The following is a 26,772-nucleotide window of genomic DNA, read 5'->3' as shown; positions in this document are numbered from 1 at the left end:
TGTGTCGGGTTCTTCTGCTAGTTACTTGATCAACGGACTAATCGGTAACGTTACTCTACTTGTCCTCCGATTTAAGCGGCGTGTTCCGATCAACGTTGTTCAAAGGTGTTAGTTGTCACACCCCAACCGATGGCGGAAACATCGGGAGGAGACGAAGTGTGTATAGATTGCAAGAGACTTCATAACACTATGTGACAATATTTAATTAAATTCAAATTTCATTTCCAATACTAAAGTCATACAAAATTCAAATAAAGATAACAACATTGTTTCGTGACAAAACATAACAATATAAGATAGATTAAACAAGGTGTGTATCTAGTCCACCCTAAATCTCGTTTCATCATTTGTCCATACTTCATCAATTAACCTGCAACATGTATTAAAATAGAGTTTCAAATGCAAAAGCAAATGCGAGTATACAAGTTTATTTACAAAGCATAATAGAATAAAAAAAAAACTCATATCCAATATGTTACATAATGAATAAATTTACTAGCAATGCAATTTTTGGTGTACAATATGATCAAACCCAAGAATACAACGCATAACAAGCCTAATCCCAAAAGTTTAGCGGGATGGTAAAGTTTAACTTAACAATACCCACAAGAATAACGGGCGGGGCGTCAATCCTATAGCGCTATAAATTTTAAGGTGGGCTAGCAAAGTTAATGAGCATATAACGTTCCAAATCGTTCATAGAGCATACAAGCATAGCAAATATTCACAATAGTTTCATGTCACGTTCATAGATAGGGTATGTTTTGTTTAAGCATAAAAGTTGTTTTGAGTAGGCATACATGTTGCATCCCAAAGTGTAAAGGGGAAAAAGGGATCGAGTATACTCACAAAATTGCTAAGTCTTCCGATTATCCAAGTGTCGACGAGTGTGAGGTTAGGATGATGGAACACCGATGTCACCCTATATGGGCAAGTGAAGGTGTATGAGTATTCGGAAATTATGACGGAGGATTCGAAGTAGAACTTAGAGTATAACTAGTCGATGGTTAAGTATATATATTTTTTTGTATATAAAGTTTATACAAAGATTTTAATCTAAGTTTATCAAAAATATTATAGAAGTTTTGTCAAAAAGAAAAGAAATTAAATAAATAATTTAATTATATAAATTTACATTTATAATTACTGTTATAAAAATTTAATTGAATCCAATGCGTTTTCATTAGTGATTCGACCATTAATTAACACAAAATAATAATAATAGTGTATATTTTATTTATAAAAATATTAGAACTTCGAAAGGTTTTGTTTTATAAAATTAACGCGTTTCGATTTACGGAATTTTACGAAAAACGGGCAGAGTTTCCTCTGTTTTTGGACGATCCCGACAATACAAGTTGTCAATATAATACTCAAAATTCAACGATTAATCAATGTTTGTAAACAATGTATATAAGGATGTGCTAAGAAAAAATGTAATTAGTTACTAACTATATCAATTCGAGTTCGGTTTTTACATAAATAATACTTATTCAAAACATAAAAGAAAATGATAAGATTCGCATTGTTTAAATTTTTACCAAGTCTCGAAGGAATCGTCGACCCGTCAGTTGACCGGATTTGACCCGTGTTGACTATTCGATCGGTGCTGACCGGCTTTGACCCGACAGTTGACCGGGTTCGACCGAACCGAAGCCCGAACATCAAGTCGTAACCCGAGCTGCAATCTGCCCCGACACGCCTCTTGAACCGAACCCGAATCCGTGTGAACCGAACACGAGAATCTGAGCCGAGATCAAACTTTAAGCCGAACCCGAACCCGAACAAACGGAACATTGTCAGTATCTTACATTAGATCAAAAGAAAGGAAACCGAAATAAAAGAAGAAGGTGAAGGGTTTACCAGATGTCTCGCCGGAGTCGAAGCACCACAGCCGCCGTCACGGCGGCACCGTCGCTGACGGTTCTGTCGAGCACCACCACAGTTGCAGTCATTCCCTCTCTCATCCACATCTCTCTCTGTCGCTCACTTGAACCGCCTCTGTCACCGCCGTCTCGAGCCCCGAAACCACAGCCATCGCTATTGTAGTCGTCGGTTCCATCTTTGTCTGTTTAGCCGCTGCCGGCGCTACCCTCGCTGATATGTGACAGATTAACAAAGGGGGTTTGGGGTGTGGTTGTCGGATTACGAACCGAGAGGGACGGAAGGGGTAGGTGTGAGTGTGTTGTGAGGTGAGAGGCCTGATGCTTTTATTTGCAGGTGTAAGTTAGAGAAGGTAAATGTTGATTTCCTTGAAGATAAAGTTGTAGGCAAAGAGATTTGAGAGGGAAAAGATGAAGTCTGATGTGTGGGTTCTTGTTTAGTAGAGAAGACCAAAAGGGCAGGAGGGAAAGATTACTGATTAGTGAAAGTATGCGGCTAGGGTTGTGCACGTCCTATTTATTTTGTTTTAACTGAATCAATAATTTCAGAATTTGCACATTCGGTCCCTGATGTTTAATTTAGTTAGGTTAACTTATGTTATTTTCAAAAAGAACACTAACTTTACAATTAACTAAGTTAGTTTGCATTTACTAGCCTTAAAAGTTAACGAGACTAACTAGTTTATTATAAAAATAAACTTTTAAATAGTAAAATCAATTAATTTAATTAATTAAACCATGAATAAATACCCATTTTTATAACGGATTAGATTAAAGACAGATTTTTCGACATTTAAAACGAAACGACGATTAATAGGATACAAAGTTTCCAAAAAAAAAAATAATAAGAATATGAACAATGGTTTCTAAATATGGAAGTTATGAAAACGCGGGGCGTTACATTAGTTACTTTATCAACGGACTGATCGGTAACGTTACTCTACTTGTCCTCCGATTTAAGCGGCGTGTTCCGATCAACGTTGTTTAAAGGTGATGAAGAGTTTAGAAACCCTAGAATGATGGTTTAAGCGGCGTGTTCCGATCAACGTTGTTTAAAGGTGATGAAGAGTTTAGAAACCCTTGATTGATGGTGTTTTTACGGGAAAAACGTGATAATTGAAAAACATCAATCTATACGGCCCGTATACATTTATGCGGCCCGTATACATTTGGTAAACATCAAAAACCTCATAAATAAATCAATTGAGCCGTATACTTTTTATAAATCGTATACACTTGTATACGGCTCGTATAACTATATACGGGCCGTATATAATAAAATAAAATAAAAACATTCTCTGCGTATTTTCCTATTCAAAAACATTCTATACGGGCCGTATATTTTGTATACGGCCCGTATACACTAGGGATATGAAAATAAGATCTAGGGGTGTGGGAATAAGAGAAGCCTTAATTAAAACCCCATACTCTTTCTTCTCTCTCTCTTCTTCATCTCTACTCTCTCTCTCTCTCTTCTTCTCTCTCTCTCTCTCTTCAATATCGTAACTGATAGATCAAGATATGTATTGGGTGTGACACATCTCTACCCTCATACACTTCAATTCTATACTGTTAATTTCATACCTGCCAAAATTAGATTGTCTTTACTTGTCAACATCTTTGAAAAGTTGGATTTTGCAAAGAACTTATAACAGCCACCATAAAAAAAACCTGCAATTGCTCTTTAATTCTTAACTATATTAGAACTAGTATTGTGAATAAAGATTTTAATTGACTTCATATTTCTGGATATTAGAAGGTTGAGCTCCTTCAAGAAATATGCTCGCTCTTAGAATACCCACTCAGAGCTCAAGCAATTAGGGATTACATTGTCCCAGATCCAATCTCTGCTTAAAAGGAAATAACATGAATTTGTCAGACTATGGCTCAATAGTCTCCAACATATGTCTACACTAGAATGCTATGTGTTACATGATCTTCTTCCCTTCGATTATGTTTTTATTCACAGCCTATTTTACCTACAAAAGTTTTGTATCCAATTATCTGCCCCAAATTACCTCTCAATTCAATTATTTGAAAGAATAACAAAACCCTAATTTTTAATTTCAGTTGTAATTTAGTCTCACATTGCTTTTGAATTCAAGGCATTAAAGTTGCCTAAGTTTACAGATTAAAACGTACATAATCTGGTTGCAAGTGTGAGTTGAAGCATATTGATTATGTTATGTACTTATGCGTAATCATGTAGGTATTGTTTGACTAGTTAGATGGGGTTAGGAATTAGATTTGAAGGACCTTATTAGGCATCTTTGGTAAAGACCTATTGCTGGTAGCATAAGATAGATTTGTCTTCTGGTTCTTTTAGGGATTGAAGAAGAGAGGGAGAAGAGATTGAAGAAGATACAAAGTACAGATGAAGAAGAGAGAGGGAGAGAAAGAGAAGAGAAGAGATAGTGGGTTTTTAATTAATATCTTAATTTTTATTTTTTTACACATTTAGTCCCTTGATATAAGTTATTTACTTAATAGTCCCTGAAGAGTTAAATGACAAGAATACCCTCATGTGCCTTCCACATGACCATATTTAACAAAAAAATCTGACTGAGTTAGGGCTAAAGGACATAACGTGCAATATTTTGAAACGTTAAGGACAAAACTCGTCAAATTTAAAGGTAAAGGACACCGCCTATAATTTAGTATAAACATAAAGAACAAAACTTGTAATTTACTCTTTTATAAATTACTTAAAGTTACAAGTAGAAAGTTTACAAGGATGTTGGGTGCCTCTCAAATGAGACCCTTTACATCTATTTATATTAGTTTGGATCAGATCTAAAAGGATCCTAGTCTAGAGCATTCCATACATAACATCTTGTATCTTGTTTCTAGAGAGTTCCATAAAAATCCAACATTTTGGGCACTTTCTTGGTTGATTTGTATTCGTGAACCGTTCGTGAACACTCTCATTTCCTTAATGAACGAACACAAACATAAAATCTCATTCGACAAGTGTTCATGAACCGTTCATGAACACATTTATTTTCTTAACGAACAAACACGAACAAGGCCTTGTTCGTGTTCGTTCGGTTCATTTACAGCCCAACACGCTACTATTTATATACAGAAGTTAATATTTGTTAAAAAAAATCATTATCACAGTACTATTTTATATACAGAAGTTAATATTTGTTAAAAGTTTTTATATACTAGAACTTAAAAAAATAAATCAACATATAAGTCTTCAAAAAATTAGACAAACATTAAAAATTCGATAACTTCATCAAATATATTGTAATATATTACGCGAAAATAGTGCACATAAGATCAGCCAATACATATACATATAACTAGGATTGCGACCCGCCGCAATGCGGCGGGGATTCTTTAGTTATAACTAAGTCAATCTAGGACCCGCACGTTATATTAAACCTGTCAAACGGGGAAAAAAAAGACAATGTAAAAACGTTCACCCATACACGCACGTTGCGTCGTGTTAACTCGCAAAATTTAGAACGAAACATAAAAACGTTAAACCAAAGACGCACGTTGCGATGTGTTAAGTCACAAAATTTAGAACCAAGAATAAAGCGAAAAATTTGCGGAAAATGAAAACTATAAAGGATCAAAGTTGAAAGTACAAAAAGTTACGAGAATAGATTACAAAAGATAAAAAGTTTTGGGTTGAAAGTAAAAAAAAAACAAATAGTTTTGGGTTAAAAGTAATTTATGAAATACTTTTGGGTGAAAATTAAAAAAAATCAACTTTTTTTGGAAAACCCCCAACGCCAACGTTAAGACAACCATATACATAACTATTTTTTCTTTGAAAACCCCCCAAAGCACACCGCGCGTTATAAAGGATCAAAGTTGAAAGTACAAAAAGTTATGAGAATAGATTACAAAAGATAAAAAGTTTTGGGTTGAAAGTAAAAAAAAAAAAACAAATAGTTTTGGGTTAAAAGTAATTTATGAAATACTTTGGGGTGAAAAGTAAAAAAAAAACAATTTTTTTTTGGAAAACCCCCAAAGCCAACGTTAAGACAACCATATACATAACCATTTTTTCTTTGAAAACCCCCCAAAGCACACCGCGCGTTGCGGCGGGGCGTAAAACGGTGTGTCAAATAGTACTAATGTCACACAACCGTCATCGACGACCAACACTGACTCGACCTAGGATATGTGTGTTGCGACGAACCTGTCAACATGAAAAAATAGAGGTAAAAACATTGAACCACACATGCACGTTGCGTCATATTAACTCGAAAATTTTAGAACTATACGTAAAACGAAAATTTGCGAAAAATGAAAAGTATAAGTGACAAAAGTTGTAAAGTTAAATTGCAAATAATTAAAAGCTTTGGGTTAAAGTTAAAAAACAAATTATGTAGGGTTAAAATTGAAAAAAGGTAAAAAAACCTTTTGGTTAAAAGTAAAAAATTCAACTTTTTTTTGGAAAACTCATAAAGCACAATTTACAAGTTGTTATGCACAAAAAAGTTGCAAAATTATATATGGAATAATACTAATTATCCATAAGATATTAAACTAAAGAGTTAATTGCTCGGATGGTCCATGTGGTTTCAAGTTTTTTCACGTTTAGTCCCCACCTTTTGAAAATAGCAGGTATGCTCCCTATGGTTTATCATTTTGTTATTCGGATAGTCCCTGGGTAGATGTCAGTTAGTTTGGAAATAGCATGTATGCTCCCTGTGGTTTGTCATTTTGTTACCCGGATAGTCCCCAGAGTAAATGTTGGGGGACTATCCGAGTAACAAAATGACAAACCATAGGGAGCATACATGCTATTTTAAAAAGTTGGGGACTAAACGTGAAAAAATGTGAAACCACAGGGACCATCCGATCAATTAACTCTAAACTAAATAATATTAAGTAGGTGAGTTATCTATAATTAATTAGAAAAGATTAAACTAAAATAATAATCTATCTACTATAATAAAGGAAACCATCTTTTAGACACGTGTCATTCTCTCCTTCAACCCCATAAATTTTTATTTATATTTGTTTAATAAATTTTTTTAATAATAATATTAATAAATAACCAATATATAAATATATAAATATCACTTATTTTTATCTTTTTCTTTAACTAAAATTAATAAATAACTTCAATTTTGCAATTTAAACCCTTTGTTTTTTTTTATTTTAACCCAAAGTTTTTCATCTTTTGCAATTTAATCCCAACTCTTTTTTATTTTCAATTTTAGTCCACCATACTTTTCATCTTTTCCAAGTTTTTCGTTTCGTTCTAAATTTTGTGAGTTAACGCATCGCAACATGCGTGTGAGGTTCAACATTTTTTTCGTACATTTTTTCCCCTTTGATTGGCCCGTCGCGTCACATCTATTTTTCTGCGTTTGATAAGTTCGTCCAACACGCGGGTCCTGGATGGACTTAGTTATTTTTTTCTATATTTTACGTTTCGATTTACTTTCTCAGCAACTAGCGCGCGTGATTCAAAGATTTTACGTCTTCTTTTCATCCGGCGTTATTTTTTCCCGTTTTTATTTATTTTGTTTTTACAAAATTTTCCGGTGTTGGTGGTCGCTGACAACATATTTTTTCGTATATTTTTTCCCATTTGATTGGACCGTCGCGTCACATCTATTTTTCTGCGTTTGATAAGTTCGTCCAACACGCCGGTCCTGGATTGACTTAGTTATTTTTTTCTATGTTTTACGTTTCGATTTAATTTCTCAGCAACGAGCGTGCGTGATTCAAAGATTTTACGTCTTCTTTTCATTCGGCGTTATTTTTTTCCCGTTTTTATTTATTTTGTTTTTACAAGATTTTCCGGTGTTGGTGGTCGCTGACAATGTTTTTATTATTATTTGTTATGTAAAATTAGATTTAAGGATATAATTTTTTATTATTTGGTAGATTTTTCAACCCGACTACACATGAGTTTTTTTAAGATACGACATATTTAGTATTTAATATACAAAATTACATTTATTTAATCTATGTAACACACATGGTTTTTAAAGATATAACTCTTTTTTAGATCTATTCAACACGTGTAATATACGGGGTTTTTAATGATGTAATTTTTTATTATTTGGTTGATTTATTCAACCCGATTATACACAGGTTTTTTAAAGATACGACGTTTTTAGTATTTAGGATACAAAATTACATTTATTTAATATGTGTAATACACATGGTCTTTAAAGATATAACTTTTTTTATTATTTGATATATAAAATTACATTTACTTAACCCGTAGAATATACGGGGTTCATAAAGATATAATTTTTTATTATTTAATATATAAAATTACATTTAATCAACCCGTGTAATACACAGGGTTCTAATAATTATCTATAATAGATGTCCTAATATGATGACAAGTGTCCCTAAAGTGGTTTCTTTTATTATATAGTAAAGATGATACACCAATGTCATATGACAAGAACTTATAATGTGTCTAAGAGTCGATACTTACTAGACCCGATAACATAAAAAAGACACCAACACTTGCACAACTATTTGGGTATCCTGTCTAACCACATACACATACCATATATTGTTTTTAACTCAACTACATGATATCAATAGGCGTAACCTTTTTGACCCTTGTGGCCGATGAACCAGAAGAGGGTTCGGGTTCAGGTTCGCCAGTTGGCACCATTGCTCCTTCGGTTCCCCACATATCCATCCAAGGCAGGGCCCGTGCCCACCCATCCCAAGCCCCTTGACCGTCCCATCCTAATTGACCGTAAGCCTCGAGCCCTATAAATACAACACATAGTTATGGTTATAAACTTATAAATCATAATTTATAAACAAATCTTTACAAACATCATCACTTGATCTTTAATTGTTTATGGTAACTAAATGATCGATTGCCTGAGTTCTCAAGAGAACTGAACCCGTCATTCCAACCGGGCATATACTTGTCTGCATTGGCTTTCCAATTTTCTTCAAACCCGTCTAGTTCATCTAAGTAATTTACACAAAATAACGTCACGATCAACTCATTAAGGAGAGAAAACAAACTTTTCACAAGGAAGCATACCCTCGTTAAGGTTATGTAAAATTTGCAAGGAATCCTCTTTGCCATTTGGGTCGCGTCTTTTTGTCAATGTATGACCCTTCACAAGCACAAATGAAAAATTAATAAAATCATATATATTTTTAAGAAACAAGAAATGGTTTTAAAAGCTACAAAATATATATATCTTACATTTATCTTAGAAAAATAAAGCAATACCTTTTCTTGTATTCCTCTAGAGATTGTATGCATTGCTTGACCCACAGTCTTATCTTCTTCTTTGATTTCCAGAAGAACCGTCTGTACACCCGTAAATATTGCATTTTACAATCGCATAAGTATATTCAAAGAAATATTTTTTAATGAAAAGATTACTTAAAAGGCGAGATTCAGGCGATCATACCCCATCACTACCGGTCCTTTGGCCAATAGAAGAACTGTAGTACACTCCATTGACACCACCATATGCGACTCTCCGGTAGCTAAAGCCACTGGAATCTATAGATGGTTTGATAGAAGATTAAAACGAAATTTCAAAATGTTTGGTTGTCATTTTCTCATATTATTTCGGGTCAAAATGATGAGTGTTATAAGAAACGTGTAAGAAAACTAAGTAATGAGATGAATTAAAAGTGCCTAACTCTTACAAGGACTAGTGGACAAATAGATCTCGATGAGCCGGATCATTTGGCAAACCGCCATAGGCTCCGATTTTATCACTCAAGATTTCCCCAATTTCTTAAATTTTCGTTAACTTCCATTTTAGCTTAAAAGGTAAATCATTGATTAGTACAATATACACATATATTTATGGCTTTAATTTCATTAATTTGTAGTCAACTTGTAGTTTTGAAAATTTAGCAAACCAGCCAAATTAAAAAACTCCCTATAAAATGCACTTTTTGTAATGGTTTATTCATTCCTTTATTTCTTTTCTTATCAAAGTTGCTTAAGAATTATATATGTCTGCATATTCATTTGTTTCCGCTTTGCGTCACATAATCACTTGTAAGGCTACTTATAAGGCTATACGGTCTGAAGGGGCTTGAAAAAGGGTCGTTATGCGACATGTGGACGCCACGTCAACACGCGTCAGAAAAGTGACGTGGTGCAAAAAAGGGAGGGGTGGGATGGGGCATGGAAAGTGGCATTTTTATAAAAAAATAAATAAATAACCATTCAAAACCAACCCAAAATCAACCCACCTACCCACACATTTGCCCCCGTGCAGGTGGATATCCTCAAGCGCCAACCACAACGCCGTACTTCACGCCGGACACGGGGTGGTTAGCTTGGCGTGGACCGGCTACCGTGCCGGATTTTCACGCCCACACCGTCTAGTCTAATAAATATATAAAGTTAACTTTGAGAATGTGTACCATGAGGTTGGTGAGCTGGTGTTTTGCTGACTGCAACTTGTGTGTCCGGAACCGAATCGCGGCCATCGTTGTCCAATTCCTCAATGGTTATCTCCTTTCTCGACCCCCCGAAACGGGTATCAAATGGCTCAGTGAAGAAAGGGTCATCAAACGGATCTTTTCCCCAAAATGATTTAGACATTTTACTCCAATCAGTTCACAAATTCTACAGCTGAATTCAGTTAAAAACCAATTATTGTAGAATTATAATCCATAACTCATAAGCATATGCAAAATTGATCATTAGACATTAATTCTAAAACATGATCCTTAATTAGAGTCTGTTCACACAAGTTTTAAAGATTAACCATAAACATACAACTTACGGGGTTTATATGTGATAATTTAATATTGAAGCAAGTGGATTAAGAGAAAAGTGATAATAACACTGAGAAAAAAAAAGTTTGAGGAGCTGAAGAACTTGCCTTTGAAACACAAAAGCAGGGTTTTGTTGTGTGGGAAGAAAGAGGATCAACATATAACAGCGATAGAAACTTCCAGAAAAAGAGACCCACCGACAGTGGCGGATTTAGTATTCCGACCAAGCGGGAACGTTTTATAAATAGGCGGTAACGAAATCGAAAAAACGTCAAATTTTTCCAAAATTTACACTAAAAACGTCAAAAATTTTCCGACCAAGCAGTAGCGGAGGCTACCCCTTGATACAAGGTGCATCCGCCCCTGCCCACCGACCAGTAAAATAACTTTATCTACAGGTTACTTGTTTTGACTTTGTTTTCTACCACTTCTTTTTAACAAGTTAAATCACATTAAATTCGTGTTTAGCGAGGCTTAAACCTTTGACCTTAAGGAGAACAGCACCTTAAATCTAAAGCCGTGTGTACTGGTTAAGCTCCATAAGAGGGGTTACGTGACAAGTGGCAAAATATGTAATAGAAATAGGGTTATATAACCCTTTCAATTATCCATACATATGTATGTAAGTATATGTGTGTAAGAGACCAACATAACATATATTTTTCGCGAGGAAGAGCCTTGGGCTACATATAACGCCGGCCGTATTGGTGTGTCAAGGCGCCATGGGGCGCCATATGACCCTTTGGCGTGATATACCCCTCCACTACGGATAGTCTAATAACTTTGTCAATTGAACACAACCAGGAACCGAAATAAGTTTTAAGGGTACTTGGGACGTTTATTGGATAGTGCCTTCGGTTTGTGTGGGTAGTTAATCGGTTTGCTTGATTAGGTAGTGTATGCCAATTTTGGTACGTGGGAAAATCAATTGAATGTGGGGGTGTCGACGAGGTGACCGTTTCTCTTTAGTTTGTGTCATTTAGGTACTTCTCTATGAACATCCCTATTAATTCGGGTATTTTTCAATGGGTTTGGTAAAGAAATAATGTTGTTGTTCCTCATTAGTTGGTGTCATTTAGGTACTTTATTAATGAAATTTACAACATTGTTAATAATAAAATATTCTTACGATTGTGATTTAATGGTTTTATATTAAACTACTTGAATCACTAGCTTTCACACCTAGTAGTTTTAACCTATAGATAAACCCAATAAACATGGAAAAACCCCCCTTGTGGGAATCGAACCCAGGATCTATTGGTCCCAAAGTCTTATCCCCCCCCCCCCCCTCCAAGATACCACTAGGCTATAAAGCCATGGGCAAAACAAGTTGAGTTCTTCATTGGCTTAACCCCTTTCTTTAACTTGGTTCCATTTCCGACTAAGCTTTTTCATTTGACCCATTTGATATAAAAAACAATTAAAACAACCAATGAATAAGTAAATGAGTCAAAATTGCGACCAGTAAATAATCAAGATTTATAAATCAGTACAACCTTAGATTAGTAAAAAAGATGCCAATTATTCTTTTTTAACAAGACTCCCAATTCTCCACTTGGGCAAATCCATAAAACAAAAAACAAATCACACATAAATACCGCAAATAAAAGACGGAAATCCATTGAATTTTGATCCTTTTTCTGATGAAATGATCATGATAAACTGCAACTTGAGGAAAAAGAAGACCCTGCAAGTTAGCAGTTGTGCACCTGTCAATAGACTTGCGTTCAAGAAAGACACGAGAATATGAAAAAAAAAGTTGACAGCTGTGGGATTTGAACCCACGCCCTTTCGGACCAGAGCCTAAATCTGGCGCCTTAGACCACTCGGCCAAACTGTCTGGATGTTTAATGAACTTTATATTTTCCTAGAGATTAATATAATCAACGTGTGTGACATTTTCAAACATGTTATCACTTCTGGAAATTATCACTTATTCATTCAGATGATTTGTTATAAAAATGGTTTAATAAAAACATGTATCTTTTTTAACGATCGAGTCATGAACATGTAATGTAATAAAGAAGCCTATTATTTTTATCTGAACATGAAAATCGAGATGTAAAATCATCACAAAGTTGCAGATGAATTACGTGTCAGCTATTCTTCAAAACGTTATGACTTACAACAACCTATATATGACTTGCACTAACTTCATTAAAAAAAACGCCCGAAAACTATACCCGTTAAAATAAACATTCCGTTTATCCAATGTTTCCCCACTCACAGCTGAACTACCACTTCTACAATAGTTAAACACTCATACCAAACTCAGTTGCAGGCCATTCAGTACATCGCACGAATGGTGGGTTGGGGGGGGGGGGGTGAGGACTGAGGTGATGCTATTAACCAATATTTTCTTTCTTGTTTTCTAATCATGCTCATTTCAGAATTCTGGGGTGTCAAAATCCGATTTTAATGGATACTTCAGGTCTTGAAGGGCGGGCATTCTTCGCAAACTTCACCACTATAAGCTGGAATAAACCAATAGCTTTGTATTGTCCCAAACACCTGAAATTTTCACCAAACTCATAGATAAACCAAACAAAATGAATAAAACTAACATAAAGTTACTTCTCAACCTATCGTCATCACTATAACAGATTAAAGATGTAATTTCGACCTTTGACAAATAGTTTTGGTAGCACAACAGATGACCTTTTGTAGTCAAACATTGACTCTTTCTTTGGATTCAAATTTTAAAAACGGTAAAAGATAAATTCAAACGCATAGGCTAAAAGATACTGATGTTTACATACATAACACTCCCTCACTTCACTGAAAATATTAACACATGTCCAGGATATATAATTAAAAAGAAATGTTTGACTATTGACCAAATATGTGACATAAGCTTCAATAATGTCAAGATAACCTGTTCAAAGTTCCTCTAGCGACCAAGATCGTAACGCCATCTTGTGGTAGTCTTCTTCTCATATAGGGGTGTTCATGAGCCGAACCGAACCGAACGGAGGTCTGCTCGTGCTCGGTTCGGTTTGAAACCGAGCCGCTCGGTTCGGTTCGGATTTAGGTAATCGAGCGAAAATCTTATGCTCGTGCTCGGTTCGGTTCGCTTTTGCTTAGTTTTATTTAGCCAAAATACAAACATAAAAAGTCCCATAAAAATAAACACAAAATGTCATTCAAATGTTTAGTGTTTAAGAACATCTAAAATGCAAAATAACTTCCAAAACACGTGTTAAAGTCATTCTAGACATCTTCAATCAAAAACTGATTTCAAAACATAAAATGTGTTACAGTAACATCAATTCAAACCCATAAAACACCCCTCTTTCGGCTCTTTCAGGTGCAAAAATCTGTCCACATATCTTGATCTATTATGTAATCTTGATCTACCTGTAACCAGGAGTCAAAGAAATTGAGAAATTAGAAAAAGAAGCAATTCAAACCCATATGAAGCTGTCAATTTAACAAATATATAGATCATCAACAAAACACATCACAACAGCACATTTGGCATCTTAATTATTAATAATTTAAAAAGAAGCATCATGAAAGTGGAAGATATGAAGACAGAATACGAGAGGATTTGGATTTAGGGGAAGTGGATATTTTACTACATGTTTATTATATTTAATCAATATAATATATATAATAATAAATTTTGATCGAAACCGAACGAGCGACGAGCGAGCGTACCTATGCTCGTGCTCGGTTCGGTTTTAAACCGAACCGAGCTGCTCGGCTCGGTTTTAACCGAGCAAAGAATCGAAGGAGCAAATTTCCGAGCTTTTTCGAACGATCGTCGAACGATCTTCGAGCGTCCAGCAGTTTGGACACCCCTATTCTCATATGCCTGATATTAACCACATATATCAATACTGCCACAGTTAACTTCCGACTAAACTTTTTCATTTGACCCGTTATATTATACAATACTACAAAAAGCAACTTGGGTTATACCCCTTAGTTTAAAAGTCGCGTCTGTTAGAAATTATATGCATATACAAAAAGCAACATGGTTCCCTATGAATAAAAGTAATATGTTGGTTCCATGTGAAAAGGTGAGATGATTCATGTTATGGTAAGGAGTTTTATTCGAACCAACGTGATGGATCATATAAAATTAACATCGAATGATCGTGCCCTCTAGTTTTGCCAGATTTTGCATATTCACACCTTTTTGAGAGGTTGAATAGCAAAAACACGAAGGATTAAATAAAAAACATAACGAGCCATCGTAATGGCTCATGAAATATACAACTATATATAATTAAAAAAAAGCATTTGATTGATGTATAGATCTGAACATACATTGAGAGTACGTGTGATGTTTTAAACCAGAAACCAAAACAAACATGGTTCAAGTGGCTGTTAATAAGAGTTTGATCAAGAAACTCTTTGAAAATAAAATAACACAGTCGTGTGATATCGATCTATGCATGTTTTGAATTCCTTTGATGGTAAGAGGGAATTGTGATGAGATGGCATTTCTTAACTACCATAAATTTAAATTTAAAAGATACCTAATTAGTATTTGCTAATATGGTGATACTATAGACTTTTATAATCAACATTCCGCCGCAACGAGCGGGGTAGCGTCAACTCGTTTGATATAAAACACAACTAAAACAACCAATGAATAAGTAAATGGGTCAAAAGTGTCACCTATAAATAATCAAGATTATGAAAAAAAAAAGAATGACAGCTGTGGGATTTGAACCCACGCCCTTTCGGACCAGAGCCTAAATCTGGCGCCTTAGACCACTCGGCCAAACTGTCTGGATGTTTATAATGTTGGAAGCGATTGTTAGAATATAAATGAGACAATGGGTTTTTCATTACACTTTGGTAAACATAAAAGTAATGGTCTTAATGTACTACATATAATAAGTAAAGTAATGTGAGTTTGAAAATACATCTTCTTTGATGATTATTGTGTTTCAATACATTAGCGATGTTGTCAGATAGCATCCCTACCCGGGGAGTATTGTTGCGGTGGAGGGGTTGGTTGGTTGGTTTTGTTGCCAAGTCTTATTCTAAGTGTTCATAGTCGTCAGTCAACAAAGTTGAAGTGATGTGCAGGAATGCTGTCATTATGTAGCGGAAGAAAAACTGTTGTTTTACCAATCCAAAAATAAAAAGTTCCAGTTTCCACCCGAAACAGAACTGAAGATTTATGATTCAGAACAACCTTATAGACTAGTGAAACAGAAAAGAAATAAAAACAGTATTCAAAAAAATATTGACAGCTGTGGGATTTGAACCCACGCCCTTTCGGACCAGAGCCTAAATCTGGCGCCTTAGACCACTCGGCCAAACTGTCTTGATATTTATAACAATTGAAGAAATTCATAAAGTTTAATATAATAAATGTGTGATATTATCCTATCTAACAATTCAATGATTTTAACAGTGTTTCGGTTGGTCAATGTAACTTCGTATTATGTCTTTGAATGTGGCAGTAGCAGGCGATGCCACTCTTTCGTTTCAGGTACGTGTCAATCGTATGATAGGGTTTGATTCTGATTACTAACAATTCATTGAAAGTGAGAAAAGCACAATATATTGGAATTGAAATTGATACGAAGAAGATGATACAGACTAACACCGAAGTGTTCCCAGGGCTACGCCCTCTCTCTCTGTAAACAGAGCCTAACAAATTACGTATTTTCCTATCCTCCTCCCCAAGTAATTAGTGACTCATACTTATACCATACTTATACTATATTATTTGCACTTACCTCCCTCCTAAAATAGACAATTGACATTTAGACTAGAAACTAGAACATGATTCCTATCATCGTATCTTTTCAGGTACGTGTCAATCGTATCTTCCTCTACATAACCATGTAGCCAACCACCCCACCACTGAAACAAAAAAAAGGTTCCAAGATCACCATGGCAAATCTCATTGTGATCATCTTCTCATCTGTATGGTGGTAACGAGTGACTGGCCCGGCAACTGTCGTTTTATATGTGATTAGTTTTCATAATTTGTTAAGTGAGAGCTGCAATCAGACTCAAATACATACTTTGCTGGAATGCACATTTTTTATCACTTCCGGAAATTTATCATAGAAAGTAAATGCAATTGTAGTAGCATGTTTGCCACTTGACTAATCATCGAGCAAGTTGATATCGCTTGTTCACTCGGATGACTTGTTAACTAAACGGTTTTATTTCAGTTAAGGAATCCGTAGTTCAACTTGACCCTGTTAATGGTAAAAGAAAAAAAAAACGCGTGTTTTCTTAATGACCGAGTCATGAACCTGTAAGAATATAAGAAGCCTATTATTTCTATCGGATCATAAAATCGAGATGTAAAATAACACAAGGTTGCGCTAATGTGAGGCTACCACTTGGTAGAGGTATATGCCTCTTAGAGAATAAGGTTCAAACCTGAGCAAGAGAAGTATTTTAGTATAACAGGTGTAAAGTAGAAATATTTGCGATTCAAAAAAAAAAATCAACACAAAGTTGGAATGCTTTACGTGTGGGCTATTCGTCAAATCGTTACTAATGTATGGCTTACAACAACCTCTATATGACTTGCACTAGCTTCATCAAAAAAAAAAAAAAACAAAAAAAACAAAAAAAACAAACTCGCAAAAACTATACCCATTAAATAAACATTACGTTTATTCAATGTTTCCCCGCTCACGGCTGAACTACCACTTCTACAACACCTATACCGAACTCAGTTGCAGGCCATTCGGTACATCGCATGTGTGGTGGGTTTGAGGGGGTGACGACTGAGGTGATGCTATTAACCAAGATTTTCTTTCTTTTTTCTAATCATGCTCGTTTTAGAATTCTTGGGTGTCGAAATCCGGTTTTGTTGGATACTCCAGGCCTTGAAGGGCGGGCATTCTTCGCAAATCTTCATCACTATAAGCTGGAATAAACCAATAGCTTTTTACCGTCCCAAACACCTGAAATTTTCACCAAATTTTTATATAAATTAAACGATAATGAATAAAACTAACATAAGGTTACATTTTAACCTATTGTCATCACTATAAAAGATTTTTGACAAATAGTTTTGATAGCACAACAGTTGACCTGTTGTAGTCAAACACTGACTCTTTCTTTGGATCCAGTTTTTAAAAAACGGTAAAATATTAATTCAAACTTATAGGCTAAAAGATACCGATGTTTACATATATAACATGCCTTAACTTCCATGAAAATATTAACATATGCCCAGGATATATAATTAAAACGAAATGGTTTGACTATTGACCAAATATGTAACATAAGCTTCAATAATGTCAAAATAACCTGTTCAAAGTTCCGCTTGCGACCAAGATCGTAACGCCATCTTGCAGTAGTCTTCTTCTCGTATGCCTGATCACCACCACAATCCACATACATCAATAATGCCACATTTAACTTACGTATGTTGTTGAACGACATGTATGACTATTCGTCAAATATATTTCAAAAAAGTTATAATAATAGTCTTGGCAGTTAAAACTGTGACGGGGTTTAAGGACCATTTGTTTTTGTTTAAAGGATCAAGAAACTGAAACGTGTAAACTTAAATAACAAGAAAACAGTACCTCTATTGTTGTGGTATTCGCAGCTACCAACGATATGTGCATAATTAGAAACCCGAAAACACTTAAAGCAAAAGCCAAATTCAAGACTGCAAAAAGGATGAATGGTTACATGAAGGCAATAAAAACAAAGGGGTCACATCAAAAGTAAAAAAAAAAAAAAAAAAACGGGTTCATTAGATGGGACCAAAAGCGAAAAAGGTTGTTGCTAGAGTGCTAGGTGACCCGGGAATCTCTTCGTCACTAAAGAATACTATGAAACGTGGTAACAATGCTGCGGTTACAACTGTTGTCTCGAGAAACGTGTAGAACTGCATTAATCAACAAAAACATCACATAAAGAGTGACATAGTGACACTATCCCTTGTAAAAGATTTGCAATGAATACGTTAATTAATCATGATAATATAAATACGATTTATAAAGGCTCCCACTATTCCCACACCCCTAAAATCTTATTTTCACATCCCTATATGTATACGGCCCGTATAGAGTTATACGGGCCGCATAACTGATTGTTGCACACAAAAAATGTCAGGGAACGTTTTTTTGTCTCCGTGTATACGGGCAGTATAACATTATACGACCCGTATACAATGTTATACGACTCATATAATGTTATACGACCCAAACCTCATATAATGTATACGATCCGTATAATGTTATACGACCCGTATAGAATGTTGTACGACCTAATATTTTCTCCATGAGCCTTATAACATTATACGAGTCGTATAACATTATACAGCCAAATATTTGTCATGTCAGATTATTCTATACGGGCCGTATAACGTTATGCGGCCCGTATACAGTGTGTGAATATTAACTCCCTTTATAAAACATACTTTCACCAATCAGTGGGGCCAGTTTATAATTCTATATATGTTGCTTTGAAAGACTGTATGATTGATTCATTTCCCAATTTTCAGCGTGTTGACCGAACACAATTTTAAGCAAGTGATACGAAGTATTGAAGTAATACGGAAAACTGAAAAATGCTCACTTCATGCATTCACAGTAATAATTTATGTTTTACGATGTTCCATGGAACTTGAAATGTTCATTTTACGAAGTGTCACGCTAAGTTACATATTTTCCTGTAGTCATCAAACTATTTTATTAAAGTTTTCTATCCACAAATGAAGGGTAATTTAGACATATCACCAACATGAAGATAGAATAACGAACGTACCAAGAAGAGAAGAAAATACTTGTAGTTTAGTGCCCCGACACAATTAACAACCCACACACAATGATGATCCATTTTCAGCACACACCTTCCACCTATAAAATGTCACAAAACATACATTCTTTACATTAAAAAATTAAAAAAATAGAATGATACAAAGATTATCAATGAAGTAAGAGAGTGAACTCACAAACGGAACAATGGTGGCACCGGGGCGGTTTTAACTGGTTACACTTGCGACAATAACGGATTCTTGTATGAGTTGAATCGGGTGTAGCCAACGGGACAGACTCAGACGCTTCCAATGGATCCATTTCTCCTCTTTCTTGATCTATGAGTGGCCGATAATTAGGTGGCACGCCACCTGGGTCGGTGAAGACAACAGAAAAATAACTCCATAGTAGCATCGCCAGCTGGATCAACGTAATTGTTATAATATAGGATCAATAAGCATACATGCACTATAATTGGTGCACAGAAAGAAGAAGCAAAAATAATTTATTAACGTAGTTAAACAATTTGACTAAACTCATTGTTAGGAACCTAGGATTCTCATTATGTGGGTGATTAATCGATTATATGATTTTCAATAATCAGTAGTCAGAAAACGGGTTGTAAGAGAGTGTGTTTGGATGTGCTTTCTTTGTTTAAACCTTTTAGTTGTAATAATCAGATGTTTGAGTGTTTATTCATGTCTAATTATTCAAGAAATTAATAGATATAATCATAGTTGTTAATGGCGATAGTGACAAATAGCGAAAACGTACCTATCTGCTACATTGCGAATAGCGATAAATAGCGGGCGGTATTTTATAAATAGCGATACACTATAAAAAAAATTATATGTATAATTGTATATTATATCAAAATACCATGGTATCATGGTTGTTAATGGCAAATAGCGACAAATAGCGATAAGGTACCTATATGCTACATAGCGAATAGCGGGCGGCTATCCTATAAATAGCGATACACTAGAAATTTTTTTAAAAAAATTTATGTGTATATTGTATCAAACTACCCTAGTATATATGCTATTTTACATGTATATATAAAAAAAACCTAAAATCCAGCTATTTTATAGCTATATGTAATAGCTATTTACATTTAAAAAAACAAAAAAATTAAATTAAATTAAATTGTCGCTATTATCGCTATCTATCGCTACAACCCTAATAGTGAGCCTTGACCTATACACTACGTAGCGCGCTATAGCAATCGCTACGCTCACTATTGACAACTATGCATGGTATATACACTATTTTACATGTGAGATGGGATCAAATACAAACCTTAATATTGGTAAGAACTATAAGAACCAACCACTATTAGACATGTGTCCTTCATTAAAAAAATTAGACAAGGGTATTTTAGACTTTACCCACAAGACTTTTTGTATTTAATTAATTCTAAATTTTAATTATCCCCTATATTCATGCAATATTTCAAATCAAAATTTGAAATTTTCCAGAGATCTTCATCTTCGCAGGCAACAATAATCAGCACACTTTCAACACACATCAACAAGAACAGTCAGCACAATGGCACGAACAAGCAACAATAATCAGCACACTTTCAACACACATCAACAAGAACAGTCAGCACAATGGCACGAACAAGCAACAATAATCAGCACACTTTCAACACACATCAACAAGAACAGTCAGCACAATCGCTGTGACCAATATCAGCACCATATCCGTGAACAAGAACAGTCAGCACCACCTTTTTGAACAAGAACAACCAGCACCCGTGAACAATATCACACATCTCCGGCAAAAATATCATCAACATGAACAGTCAGCACCATCCCCGCCGGCCGTGAACATCTCCCTCAACAACAACCAGCACCCTTCAACTTCGCCCCCCAAAAAAACCCTAAAAATTAGAAAAAAGAAGATGAACAGTTGGGGATAAATGCTTACCAGATTGAAGCTTTTCTCGATCTAATCGAACCTCTTCTAGCCGATCAGCACACTCTTCGTATCCTTGTTCTTTCTCGGTCGATCAGATAACAACGATGGATGATTGAATAAATTGTGATTCATAGAAGTTTATTTCTTTTTATATTTAATTAGCACAGATAACGATGAATGAATTAGGAAGGAAGAGTTGTAGTTGGATACGGACGTAAAAAGGGGAACAATCTGATAGTTCGGAGATTTAGTGGGGTCCACAAATAGCACATTTACTTTATTACCCCTGGTTGTATAATTATATCTTTTAATTCTAAGGTTTTTAATTGTAATCAACACAAACCGTTGATCTAGAATTTGGATGGTTCAGATCTGTTCTTATGGTTCTCACAGTATGTGCTGTTTGTACAGGATCTCAACCCTTTTACATGTATATTCAACAAAAACATAAAAACATAAAAGACATGAAGAAACTAACATTTACATGAAGTATCAAATTACAGGGTGTTTGGACGTGTGTTTAAACTAATTAAAGTTATTTCCTAACTACCTATGATCAACAAAATAATCAGATTTGTATAACAGGAAAGGAGAAACCGTAAAAAAAAAAAAAAAAAAAACTGAGAATTGAGATAAGTGTGACATTACCTAGCTATCTATAACTTTATACAACTCATTATCTGTATCAGAACCCATTCCTTAAAATCACAACATTCAGTTCGTAACCGCACATCCAAACACCCGATTAGAGCCTAAATCTCGTCTCGAATCATACATAAGTACATGATATTTATTAACAAGTAATTCAAATTACAAAAATAAGAACATTGAAGTGAGGTCAATAGCAATCTTATCTTGAAAATCATAATATTATTTTTTTCTTTTTAATTAAATTCCTCAAATTAAATGTGAGCTAAAACAGAAAAAAGAATTTACTATTAACCACTAAAATGTTCCTTAAATTACCAAACATCTACTCTATATCCAATCAAATTCATGGCATTTTGTACATGATCAAACTAAGTTTAATAGAATTTCAACTCAATTATACTTTACAGTTTACACAGCTAAATTTTCATTAAATCACAACTTGTGCAGCTTATATTCCTCATTTTTTCTAATATATTTATATAAACTTAATGAATTAATTAATTAATCTTAACTTGCAATATTAAACAGTCACAAAACACCTTGAAATTTAACAATAATTAAGAAAACACATACAAATATAAATTTTAACAATAATTAAAAAACTTATTACCAGAGCATGAAATACGATTAAAATTAGAACTGCAACGAGTGAGTCAAAGCCACCGGCGGTCAAAGCAGGGCCGTAATTACACAAAACGACGGCGTAATAGGTGACACCAACAACACCAAGAACCAACAAGATCATGATCGACCCTAAACCTCGAAGGGCCGTACAGAATTTGAACACGTTCCATGCCATCACAACTCCAGATCTATACATAACACTCGTCAGATGAATCAATAGAAATTAACGAAAGTTTAAAATTGAAGGAAGAAATCAAACCCCCAAAAGGGTTTTAAAAAGTCAAGATTTTTGTTTCTGGGTTTTGATTATATCTGAATCTTGTGACGTGGGCCAAAATCGTTCGGATTTTTTAATAGTAACATTTGTTTCTGTGAGTCAGGTCATGAATTTTTAATGAAATAACTAGAGACGCTAACTCGCTCCAATATAGCTCGTTTAAGTAATTAGAATTTAAGTTTAATATCAGTAGTTTATTATCAAAGACTTAAATGTTCGAGTAATTAAGTCAAATTTCAAACACTAAAACAAGAAGTGTCGATTAATACTCAAGTCTTAACCCGCCATTCGCTTCAGAAGTACAAGACCCAAATCAAAACTCCCCATTGGTCATCATTATTTAATTTCTCCATCGCCGCTCGCCAAGACGCCAACTCGCCAGGGTTTTGCTTAAATCGGTTCTTTCAATTTCAAACTTTCGATAGAACAAGGGTATGTTTCAATCGGTCGACGATTTATATTCCCGCTTAGTTAATCTAGATAGAACTAGTTGAGTGTTTTTGTATTCCTTGTTATTTGTTAAATTTTTACTTGTATTCTATTAGACGAAACATCAGGGATGAAAATTGCACTTTATTCTAATAACTAGCACCCCCATCGTCACTTTCCTTGTTTGTTATGCGACGCTCGATACTCGCTCGACGTTCGATTGAAAAATGCTCGGATCGAAAGACGCTCGCTCGACTTTGGCTCGGATGAAAAAACGCTCGGTTCGGTTCAGCTCAGATTGGTTTGTAAATGAACCGAGCACGAGCAAAGGTCTGACCGGTTCGGTTCGACTCGGCTCGTCTCGTCTCGTGAGCAACCCTAATTTAATATAACATAATTTATTATATAAACTATGGAGATATCAAAGAGTGTTCTACCTTATCTTCTTGAGCCTCGTTGTTTTCCTAGTAAATAGAGAAACTTAGTTTTTGCGTATCTATCATTTAAGTCCAAGATTAAAATGTTTAACGCTGAGTTTCTAATCACTTATTTTGTAACCTTTTTAGTTCAAAATTTTAACAACATCGACCAAGGCTCTTTAACTACGAGGGCAATTTAGGCATTTACACACAAACTCCAACTCTCATATAAACAAGACTTTAAGACTATGGGGTGTGGAGGGGTTTGGGTTGGGGGCATTGCTCGACACGTGGCGAGGGTGGGATCCACAAGGTAATACCCAAAAACTAGGGGTGTGGTGTGGCGTGGCTTAGCTTGGCGTGGCAAGCCATGTGGATTTTTTTTTTTGTTTAAATTATTTAAAATTTCACCCAGCCAACCAAAGCCAATCATGTCACCCAGCCCCCGCCCCACGCCAGGATCAATTTCCATGCCAAAGGGGCAACACCATGCCCAACGCCAACCAGGGGTGGAGCAGCCCGTGTTAAAGGGCCAAAAGGTCAAGAAACCAACACCCACACCCACTAGTGTCACACCCTCAAAATACCACATGCGAATTTCATCGCAAGGCGTGTGACGTACCAGGATCTAGCCACTAATGATGTCGAACTAATAGTAAATAATATTAAACACAAACATCATGTTCAACATGAATAGTGCATTTAAAAAATAAACGTTTTAAAAAGTATACGTTCAGCGGAAGCAATCGTATTTGTTTTAAGACAAACAAAATCAAATTGTTTTAAAAGCGCAAAGTATTAAATGTTTCATCAAGTAGCACGCTCCATGACACTTCCAGCTTCCCAGACTACAAGTTCCAAGACATGATGTATCTAACGACCTGCAAGCATGCAAAAAAGTGTGTCAACATAAAGTTGGCGAGTTCATAATTTTGTTCAACATAAATAATGTAAGTGTTTAGCTTAAAGACATGTCAAGAATAATAAACCCGATACTGATATGACTGTTCGTTTGTTGTGCCATCATCAATGTCTATCAACATAAATAATGTAAGTGTTTAGCTTAAAGACATTTCTCTCTCTCTCTCTCTTCTTCCATATTCAATCAATCGGAATATCAAACACGACAGCGGCAGCGGCGGTGGTGGTGGTGCGAGCGGCAGCGGCGATGGTGGTGGTTCGAGCGGCAGCGGCGGTGGTGGTGCCGGAAGTGGCAGTGGTGGTGGTCGTGCGATCTCTCTCTCTACATCGAACGGTGCCGGAAGTGGAGAACATGATACAGAGGTGTTATATTTTTACTGAATGGTGTTATTTTCTTTTCTGAAAGGTGTTATTTTTTTTTCATTAATGGTGTTTTTTTCTTTTAATTAATGGTGTTTATTTTCTTTTTTGAATGGTGTTATTTTCTTTACTGAATGGTGTTATTTTTTTTCTGAATGGTGTTATATTCTTATATTCTTTACTGAATGGTGTTATATTCTTTACTGAATGGTGATATATTTCTTTACTAAATGGTGTTATATTTCTTTTACTGAATGATGTTATATTCTTTACTGAATGGTGTTATATACTTACTGAATGATGTTATATACTTGTTGAATGATGTTATATAATTATTGAATGGTGTTATATATGTACTGAATGGTGGTTGCAGTGTTATTCGTAGTGTTTTTTTAGAGATCTTTTAAAAAAAAATCATGTTTCTATAATTAAGGTGGCAGTTATGGTAAGTTTTGAATTAATTATAAAATTATCTGTTTACCCTTTTGAATTAATTTTGATGGAGGACACATGTCATCTCCACAATATTTCTCACATTTCCCACACTTTTAACCTTTTTTACAATAACCTTACCCTAGTCATATATTCAATAAACTTGGTTATAAATATCATATACTCGGAACAATTATAAATTATAAACTTGGAACAAACATGGAACCCTCTTGAGCTTGGAAATCAACTTAACAAATTCGGAACGTGTATTACTTATATAAATTCGGAGTTAATAAATAAATTCGGAACTTTATGTATATACTTCACAGAAATCCGGACATTATATAAAAGAAGTTTGGAGCCCTTTCCGTTTGATAAACTCAAGACCCATTAAATTATATTAACCCTGCCCAATAATTAATATTACTCGGCCTAACAATTAATATAACTTCGGCCCAACTAGTGGCATAAGCTCGGACCCCCAACTGATTACATAAACTCGGGACACTGATGAAACAATGGTTAACCGGGCAGGGTTAACACTGTTCTCGTCAAGAAGGGTTAATCCCTTCCTCTCGAGGATCGCTGGCTGGATCACCGGTGGGTTGATCTCCTGCACAAGGAAACAAACCGTGACTCGTAACAAGGAGGATGGGGTGGGGGGTGCTCCTTGTTACCACTCTCCGGCGTGAGAATCAGTAGTTTGCTTGGGAAGCAAAGTAAGATAGTAGTAGTAGTGAGAGCGTTGTGAAGAGATACCTCAAACCTGGTTTGGGGTTGGTATTTATAGCCGAGGAGTGAAGGAGGAGGTGGAAGGATAGACTGACGGCATGCTGCACCTTTGCAGGTGTGTCAGACATGTCGGCCGGGGAGACGACGCCACGTCAGTCTGTCGCTTACGTAGACCTGACAGGTGACTGCCATTGGTTCCACTTGCACTGTAGTGTCAGTCCCACTTGTTGAGCGTATAGGATGCGGTGCTAGCCGCATCGCTGCCTGCGGTAACATCTGATGTTATCGCGTCTCTTGCTTGTGATCAAGAAATACGCGAGATGCGGTGTTGGCCGCATCATCGCCTGTGGTGACTGTTGCTGTTATCCAGCTTCCTTGTATTGATAGAAGTGTTCACTGGACGCGGTGCGAGGCCGCATCGCTGTGAATACTTCCGTTTTCATACATCAGATGTGATGCTATGTCGCATCACTCTACCGTTCTCATGTTCCATGTAAGTCCTCCTTCATCACTAGATAGATTGGATTCAACCCTTGTGTCGACGTGTTCCCGCATGGGCACAAGTAGGTTGTTAGCTAGTGGGGGTTTTGATAAGGGTAATGGTCACTCGCGGTCGATGCTGACGCGAGATCTGGGACCATACCCCTTCAGACACCTAATATACATTTTAAACCCGGAAATGTATAAAATTAATAAACGCGGAC

The 26,772-nt window shown here is 35.5% G+C and overlaps 2 protein-coding genes, 1 long non-coding RNA gene and 3 other non-coding genes across 8 annotated transcripts; all 6 read right to left on the bottom strand.

Moving 5' to 3' along the window:
- Positions 1–206: 206 nt before the first annotated feature.
- LOC110935212 lies at positions 207–2,489 on the bottom strand. Its single transcript, XR_002588956.2, has 4 exons — positions 1,864–2,489; positions 1,542–1,761; positions 850–922; positions 207–370 (listed from the first exon to the last, which is right to left on the bottom strand). It is a non-coding gene; the product is annotated as an uncharacterized LOC110935212 (long non-coding RNA).
- A 5,727-nt stretch (positions 2,490–8,216) lies between these two features.
- LOC110937735 lies at positions 8,217–10,808 on the bottom strand. 3 transcript variants are annotated; one of them, XM_022180193.2, is made up of 7 exons: positions 10,703–10,808; positions 10,239–10,449; positions 9,263–9,357; positions 9,079–9,159; positions 8,884–8,959; positions 8,675–8,807; positions 8,217–8,597 (listed from the first exon to the last, which is right to left on the bottom strand). In XM_022180193.2, the coding sequence occupies exons 2-7, from the start codon at positions 10,417–10,419 to the stop codon at positions 8,474–8,476; spliced, it is 690 nt and encodes a 229-aa protein (XP_022035885.1). In that variant the 5' UTR covers positions 10,420–10,449; positions 10,703–10,808; the 3' UTR covers positions 8,217–8,473. The 3 variants fall into 3 exon arrangements, with proteins under 3 accessions (XP_022035885.1, XP_022035882.1, XP_022035883.1); XM_022180190.2 differs by having other exon boundaries at positions 8,715–8,807; positions 10,703–10,805; XM_022180191.2 differs by having other exon boundaries at positions 8,715–8,807; positions 10,604–10,703.
- A 1,547-nt stretch (positions 10,809–12,355) lies between these two features.
- Positions 12,356–12,435, bottom strand: TRNAL-UAG. Its single transcript has one exon. It is a non-coding gene; the product is annotated as a tRNA-Leu (tRNA).
- Positions 12,436–15,258: 2,823 nt separating this feature from the next.
- TRNAL-UAG lies at positions 15,259–15,338 on the bottom strand. Its single transcript has one exon. It is a non-coding gene; the product is annotated as a tRNA-Leu (tRNA).
- Positions 15,339–15,802: 464 nt separating this feature from the next.
- Positions 15,803–15,882, bottom strand: TRNAL-UAG. The gene has a single exon. It is a non-coding gene; the product is annotated as a tRNA-Leu (tRNA).
- A 1,139-nt stretch (positions 15,883–17,021) lies between these two features.
- On the bottom strand, positions 17,022–22,863 carry LOC110937736 (probable protein S-acyltransferase 14). The gene is made up of 7 exons (XM_022180194.2): positions 22,485–22,863; positions 19,498–19,720; positions 19,311–19,402; positions 18,306–18,429; positions 18,122–18,207; positions 17,841–17,906; positions 17,022–17,491 (listed from the first exon to the last, which is right to left on the bottom strand). The coding sequence occupies exons 1-7, from the start codon at positions 22,692–22,694 to the stop codon at positions 17,366–17,368; spliced, it is 927 nt and encodes a 308-aa protein (XP_022035886.1). The 5' UTR covers positions 22,695–22,863; the 3' UTR covers positions 17,022–17,365.
- Between the last annotated feature and the right edge of the window lie 3,909 nt (positions 22,864–26,772).

The sequence above is a fragment of the Helianthus annuus genome, chromosome 4 (genome assembly GCF_002127325.2).
Source record: "Helianthus annuus cultivar XRQ/B chromosome 4, HanXRQr2.0-SUNRISE, whole genome shotgun sequence".
Taxonomy (NCBI): Eukaryota; Viridiplantae; Streptophyta; class Magnoliopsida; order Asterales; family Asteraceae; genus Helianthus; species Helianthus annuus.
The sequence above is the reverse complement of the archived record's forward strand: the minus strand, read 5'-3'. Positions and strand labels throughout refer to the sequence as shown.

Bases quoted from the DNA above. Each gene is read 5' to 3' on its own strand.
- LOC110937736 (XM_022180194.2), bottom strand. From the start codon at position 22,694: ATGTATAGATCTGGAGTTGTGATGGCATGGAACGTGTTCAAATTCTGT. The intron at 18,430-19,310 runs GTACGTTCGTTA...TGATTAATGCAG, and splicing joins AGTATTTTCTTCTCTTCTTG to TTCTACACGTTTCTCGAGAC. The intron at 18,208-18,305 runs GTCCCATCTAAT...TCCTTTTTGCAG, and splicing joins AACAACCTTTTTCGCTTTTG to TCTTGAATTTGGCTTTTGCT.
- LOC110937735 (XM_022180190.2), bottom strand. From the start codon at position 10,419: ATGTCTAAATCATTTTGGGGAAAAGATCCGTTTGATGACCCTTTCTTC. The intron at 9,358-10,238 runs GTACACATTCTC...AACCATCTATAG, and splicing joins ACCAGCTCACCAACCTCATG to ATTCCAGTGGCTTTAGCTAC. The intron at 8,808-8,883 runs GTATGCTTCCTT...TAAATTACTTAG, and splicing joins TTTACATAACCTTAACGAGG to ATGAACTAGACGGGTTTGAA.